This window comes from Athene cunicularia (assembly GCF_003259725.1).
Source record: "Athene cunicularia isolate RWA chromosome 7 unlocalized genomic scaffold, athCun1 chr7_part1, whole genome shotgun sequence".
NCBI lineage: Eukaryota > Metazoa > Chordata > Aves > Strigiformes > Strigidae > Athene > Athene cunicularia.
The window spans coordinates 35,875,815-35,883,019 of record NW_020799107.1 but is presented as its reverse complement, the minus strand read 5'-3'; the positions used below and the strand labels follow the sequence as shown (position 1 = coordinate 35,883,019).

The window sequence follows — 7,205 nt, the reverse complement described above, 5'->3', positions numbered from 1 at the left end:
CCTTCGCCGGCGGTTCGCGGTAGGGGGGGTGGCCGTCAGCCCGCCCCTGCGGCTCGTCCCGATGAGAAGGCAAAGGAGAGCGCTTCCCCCTGTCATCCGCGACGCTTGAGTTTTATTCACCCTTTAAAGCTGTCTTTAAATCACCGCGCTTAGGGGGGAGTTATTGATAAAAACCTCAGTTATACCAAGGTACATCTTTATGAGAAGGCAGCGGTATTGTTATCCTTCCATCTAAGTTTTGGAAGCCAATTTCCGTGGATATTGTGGGAATAATCGAATTGAGGATTCAGTAGGATCTGTTTTGTTTGGGTTTTCTTAATGTCATGAGTTAAGATGAAACACACAGGTTCACCAGGGTACTTCCAGACTGAAGAATGAAACAGGCTTTATTGATTTAGTCTTCCTACGGAGACATGAATAATTTATTGATTTCAGCGGTGTTTTTTCACTATGTAATGCTAGGTACGTAAATATTGGCATAAGTGAGCTCAGTCAACATACCTGTAATTAACACCAACATCTGCATGTTAAGTGATCCTGATTATAAGAAAACGCTCTTTTGTAATTATGTGTCAGCTGTAATTGTTTACATCTGGTTTATCTGTAACTCAATCATTATGCAAAAATTAGTTTCATTTACTGGTTTTACATAATATAGGAAAAAACATTCAAGTGGAATCAGAAGACTTTTGTTGTTGTTACAGGCACCTTTTAAACATAGAGGTGTTTTAGAACAGGCAGCTTAAGGCCTTACCTGTAAATGTTTGTCAGAAAATAAAATATGCTTTTATGCTTTTGAGTTGGTAGAATTTACTGTATGTTTACACAGAGGTGGTGTATGAGAAAGTGATGCTTACTGGCTTAGGTCCTGATACTCCAAACAGAGTTCTGATCTTAAACATACCATTTTCTCACTTTTTTTTTTTAAGTAACCTTGTTGCATACGTATTTAGTGGTGAACACGCGTAAACTTTTATAGAATACAGCACTTAAGGAAAAGACCTTTATGTCAGGTTTCTCAAAAGAATTTCTTTACCTTACCTGGAAAATAATGTGCTTCAGTGAAAGCACACGTGCTATAGCAGGTGGGATTTATATTTTCCAGTAATGCATGCTTTTGTGCAGCTGTAATCAAGAGTATTAGTAGTTTTTTTGCTGGAGTTAATTAGACTTTAATTTTTTTTAAATTACACTTCTGTCTCTACGTTTTGAGATATTTTTCTGTTATGCATGTGTAAATGCGTCATGAAAGTTGTCAGTCTATTTTTATAGAATAAAAAAAATAGATCAGGCTTTCTAGTTTAATCACTTCACCTGGATATTTCATGTTAAAAAAAAAAACCCAAACCCCCAGAAACAGTTGCTCATATTACTACTTAAGATACTGTCTTAAGTACTTAAGAACTGGGTCTCACAGTTAATAATCCTTATGGTGAGGAGCCATTTGGCTCTGTGGAGCCCTGTTGCTGCGACCATTGCGTGCTCAGGGAGATAGTGTTGCATCATTTTCTGTTTACTGTGTGGCTGAATCAGTTTGATAGAATCATCTTCAACAGTTGAAGGTTATGTTGACAGTACAACTCTGTGGTGTGAAGCAGATTTTCTGGTGTATTCCGAGACTACAGAATTCATAAAGTCTTTATGGCTTATTGGCATTCTGACAACCATACTGATCTGTTTGCAGTAAGGTTTGTTTGTAAATATATCAGTGTACAGAGTTTGCGAATCTAAATAACACTGGCTGTGCTAACTTCAGTTTTGCATTTGTTAAATGTCTACAGATTTTGAGAGCAAAGGAAAGAGGCTGAAATTACCACCCTTGCCTGTTTTGATAGGCGTATCCCTGCATAGCTCAGAGCTGTTGGGCTGTGTCCTTTGAGGGTGGAGAAGTATGTGTAAGCACACACGTGTGCTTGCTTCTAAATGAGGGTATCACTCCAGACTCATCTTGTAGCTACCTTGTGTCTTCCTCCAGCCTTTTAAGATGTAGAAATATGGGCTGGCTAATCTCTGTGCTAGCCTTCAAGGCAAATGTCGTGGATATCAGCATTTACTTAATTAACCATATTTCTAGATATTTCTGATAATCAAACCCGTGGTTGAATTGTGACAATCATGGAAATAATCACGTGCATGGAAATAATCATGGAACCCAGTCCTTATCCATAACTTGGTTTAGGTTGTGGGGTTTCAGTGGTGCTGTTTAAACTTCCCAGGGTTTCTTCCTCACATGAGGAGGCCTTTCAGTAAGTGTTTTTGAGGCTTTTCCTATAAAATACTGTTAATAATATAAATGTTAAAGTAATAATAAAATACTCTTAAAACTTGATTTTACAGAAACACTTCTGATCATAACTAAAATTGTAATTTAATTATCGAGTGAGGATTTCTCTTGTGATCCACAAAGCTATACTTAAACTAATATTTTTTCTAACAGTATGTAATACTTATTTTGTTTTTGTCTTCTCAGGTGCTCTGTAACAGAGCAAGATTGGTCACCTACCTACCAGGGTTTTATTCCTTAGTCAAGAGAGTTGTAAATCCCAAGGCTTTTTCTACAGCAGGTTCCTCTGGCTCAGATGAGCCTCATGTTGCTGCTACGCCTCCTGATTTATGTAAGAAAAAGCAAATTAATTTCTTTGAATTCGTGTGCTATCAGAACTTTGCACCCCATATAAATTTGGGAATTCTGAAGTGTGCTTTTTATGTCAGGGCCCTTTTACTTGTGCATTGTGGTTACTTTGGTTATATATGATTATGATCAAATACAGACATTTGTATGGGAGAGGGTTGGTGTTTGTTTGTTTTCTTCTTTCTTTGTAGATGTGATGACTATAGCAAGGCCTTGACTTTTGCAGGTCCAAGAACTGTGTGGCCGGATGAAGTAATGGGTCCGTTTGGTCCTCAGGACCAGAGATTTCAGTTGCCTGGTAATATTGGTTTTGACTGTCACCTAAATGGCACTGCTTCTCAGAAGAAAAGCCAAGTTTCAACAAGTCTGCCTGATATATTAGCAGAGCCTTCAGCAAGTGAAAGGCATGAATTTGTAATGGCACAATATGTAAATGAATTTCAGGTAAGAACAGGCTTCTTCTGTGTGAAACTGATATTTCTTGTCTAAGAAAAACAACTAATCTCTCTCCTTCCTGAAAAAAAGATAGTGTTGATTTTCTAGATGGTTTTGAAAGATGGTCTTCAGCTGGGGTGAGTGAGAGATGACACAGAACCTAGGTGAAGTTTTTTTCTTTTAGGAGAAAGAAATATTTCAGGGGGTGTTTTTTTGAATAAGCAGTGCTTAGTGGAAAAAAAACAAAAACATTTTAGTAGTGACTTAATTATACGGATATGGGAAAAGAAAACTTCAGTTTCAGAAGTTGCTGTTTTCAAAACTTGCTGTTTACCATGTCTTAACACCTTTTATCAAGTGGAACTGGTAGTTTCTTCCATATTTCATTTAATGGATCTGGACTTAAATAGTTTGGACAGTGTTTAAATCTGCCTGCGTAGTTCTGACAGCCACTGAAGTCACACAGGAGAAGCAGATGAATGTACCTGAACCTCAGGTCTCACCATGAGACTGCATTTTGGCAATGGCAGAGCTTGCAGCGAGTCAGATGCATTATTAACAAGAAGCACCTTGATAATTGCTAGCGTGATCGCAGCGTTTCAACAAATGTTTAGTGCTACTGGCTGCTGACTCAACTTTGCAGGCTCTCGGAGTTCATGACGTGCTCAGACTTCAGAAGTCAACTAGCACATCTCCATTGTAAAAATGCTGTATAGTGTTTTTTTGTAAATGTAGCATCGTATTCCAAAGTGTTCAGAAAACATAATCTACATAAGCTTCTGGTGAGCTCCACAGATTCTGTTTTCAGCTCGTGTGGATCATACTTTCCGTAAAAAGCCCAACAGAAAATTCTAGTCCAGGTGGGCTGCTTTCTAGTAAGATTTCTTGCATAATAAAATGCCTGGTGCAGCTGTTCCTGCCCAAAATGGAAAGATGAAACTGGAAAGAGTAGAGGCAGGTTTTGCAGCTAGTATTCAGAAAGCAGTCAACAAGAGTCAGCTCTGCTTCATACCAACGGTGTTTAGGAGAATCCATGAACAGTGTTTAGTGAACAAAAATACTTAAACTACTTTAGGAGGGGACCCAGATTTGAATGGGATCAGCTGAATACAAGAACCTCCCATAGGTTGCTGCAGCAAGCAGGAGAAAAGCTTAATGCTGGTGAAGCTCACTCCAGCCCTTGAACTGCTCAGAGAAATGGCACGCTGTGTGCCTGAGATTCGTGTACTGGTTTTATCTGGGCAGAGTAAGTGGGCCTGCTGACCTGTCAATATCAGAAAGAGGTATTGATCTTTGGAAAATGGCCATAGTCTCTTGATGATAGGATGTCTGGTAAGCGTATGGACTATGTAAGTGGTGTTTAGCCTGCTAGAATGGAAGTAGTAGGCAAGAAATCACGATGAACTATCTTAGTAAGAGAAGCATCCTATAGTTAGGAAGAAAAGAAGGGGTTTCCCAGCATAATGCATGGCTTGTCTGGCTTAAAGCAGCAACTGATCAGTCCCCGTGCCTGAGATCATAATGCAACACATGGAAACTTGTATTGAAACTGCAGTTACTCTCTAGTTTGTCTATTGTTATGTTTAGTTTCTGATTATTTGGTTTTGTTTTTTATTTTCTGTTCTTGATTGTCAACTTCTAGAAAAATGGTAGCCACACTGTGTTTTCAGCGTAATAGATTTCTCCAGGGACAACTTTCAGATGCAGACTGTTAGGTGGGACTTCGTGTATTACTCAACATTGTAATACCAGTCTTAGAGAAGATCATTGAAATTCCTTGTAAATTCTGGCATAGTTAGAGCTAGGAAAACTGATTTAAGGCGTTCTGTGCCTATTTCTATTCCAAAGGAGGCAGCTCTTGTTACTGCCTTCTTAAGGGCATTTTAAGCTTAAATGTTATATATCTAACATACTTTGTTGTGTACCCATAAGAATCTGGGATTGCTTTTGGTTTGGGGTGTGGTTTGTTTTTTTTTAAGAAACTATAGAACTAAAAAACTGTCAAGAATAAAAACGCTATTATTGGAAAACTCTGCTTTTCAAGGCACAACAGCTAAAGCTAAAAATACTGATAGTTCACAGCTCTAGAATTCTTGTGTAACTAAATTCTGGCTCGGGTAATGTGTCTGAAATCTATCAACTGCTTTTGTATTGAGTACTTAAGGCCATTGTTTCAGAAGATATTTTTCAAAGGTTTCTGTATTGCTTAAGGCTTTGAGATAATAGAGTTACAATAAAATAAAAAACTTAGTATTTCTGTTTAGCTTTGATAGATAATACCTATATCTGTTTCACTTTTAATATTTGAAAAATTTTAAGTCTCATTGCAAATCATCTTTCTGTGAATCTGCTTGAGTGTATCGGTGGACATTTAATCACAAAAACATAGTCTGGTGTACAAAGTTATTCCTGTTGTATATTAACAAATTAGAAAGTTATAATTTTCATTTTTCTCAGGGGGCTGATGTTCCACAGAAACAGCAAATAAAAAACGCTGAAACTTACTTTGAAAATGCAAAGGTAGAATGTGCAGTACAAGCTTGTCCAGAGCTGTTACAAAAAGGTATATTTTCACTTTTAATGACAGCTAAGAAGTTATAACTTTTAAAATGTAAAAAAATATGTCAGTAGACACTTTGATGTAATAGATGCCACAGGATGTGTAGTAGAAAAGGGTAATCTGGAATTAATGTTTTACAAAAGAACAATACATACTGTAAAATGAAAACTGAAACTTTACTGTTGACATTACTTAGTATTTCATATAAAATTCAATGCCATTTAAATTGAAGGTCAGCTTGGGCGGGGAGTAACTCAGCTGCTTCTTTAGTGTAGACTCTGGAGCTAATTCCCTATCCAAAAACCAGTTTGTGACAAAAACTTTTTTTTTGGCACTGCTTCTTAGTAAAATAGCAAATTGAAATTAAGAAACTTCTGAAACCATTGGGTTTGTATCTTTCTTTAATTTGTTCAAGGAGGAAATAATTGGATAGGGTCAATAATTTGTCTAAAACTGAGAAAGCCATAAGTAAAATGTAAGAGCAAGCCGTAATGTGATGGTTTAACTTTTTTTAGACTTTGAGTCAATATTTCCAGAGGTGAATGCCAACCGCTTAACGGTATTAACTGTCACCCAGAAGACTAAAAATGATATGACTGTATGGAGTCAAGAAGTGGAGGATGAGAGAGAAATGCTCTTAGAAAATGTAAGTAGCTGTCAGTAGCATCACTTTATTTTTGTTTATAGATTAATCTTTTGTGAACTACCTGTGTATTTCAGTCCATTTCTAGCTCTGTTAGTGACATACTGTGTTACTTTTTCGAGCTAATCCTCTGTTCTCTTCCTGCTAAAACGGAGATAACTTTTTTCCAGCTTTGTAGCTTTTTGACTACTCTATATGTCTCATAGAACTATTAAATTCTGTATAGTGGAGTGAGTCAAGAATATGTTGAAGTGTTGTAAAATGCTACAATAAATTATTAAAGACACTTGAATCTTGTCCTGTTTCAGCTGAAGGGCAGCAACTATTTTTTCACCTTATTTCAGATTTAGTATGATGCATTTTGTAGGATTTCACCGCTTTCTTTATTTTTCTGTGACCTAGCTGAGATTCCAGTACAGTCTGTCCACAAGCATGTCCTTACTGGTAAAAAGTGGTTGCTCTGTTTTTTTGGTGTGATTTTTGTTTGTTTTGGTTTTTTTTCCTCTGTTCTGATGATGTATATTTAATGCTTTAGGACTGGGTATCAGTTATATGTATTACAGCTTAACCATCCTCATGAACTTTGTCTTCTTGATCATTTGCCACTAGAGGTCTCTGAAAATCACTTTATTTCACATTTTTCAGATTTTTTTTCTGTGTGTACTCCAGCAGGTGTCAGTGTTCACCACCATTGGCGGTCTTTTCTTAGCACCTCAAAATACAGTGTTTCTGTATATTTGTTACAATCTTTCTAAAACTAGCAATAATAATCCCGTGGGATTCTCATCTGTATAGCAAGGCTCATATTTATGTTCGAAAATAGCCTGGTAATGTCCTTTTTCAATCCTGTAAATTGCAAATGTGGCCTTGGTAAAGCAGTGTAAGGGTTAGCACCAAAAAAAAAAAAAAAAAAAAAAAAAAAAAAAAAAAAAAAA

General features: G+C 36.9%; 1 protein-coding gene across 1 annotated transcript in view; it reads left to right on the top strand.

The window, feature by feature from the left end:
- Positions 1-18: 18 nt before the first annotated feature.
- Positions 19-7,205, top strand: part of MMADHC (metabolism of cobalamin associated D) — a 13,385-nt gene continuing 6,198 nt past the window's right edge. Inside the window, exons 1-5 of the mRNA XM_026852727.1 lie at positions 19-189; positions 2,471-2,615; positions 2,859-3,076; positions 5,525-5,630; positions 6,143-6,273. Of these exons, the coding sequence (XP_026708528.1) occupies positions 2,888-3,076; positions 5,525-5,630; positions 6,143-6,273 (426 nt within the window). The 5' untranslated portion in view covers positions 19-189; positions 2,471-2,615; positions 2,859-2,887. The remainder of the gene's footprint in view (positions 190-2,470; positions 2,616-2,858; positions 3,077-5,524; positions 5,631-6,142; positions 6,274-7,205) is intronic.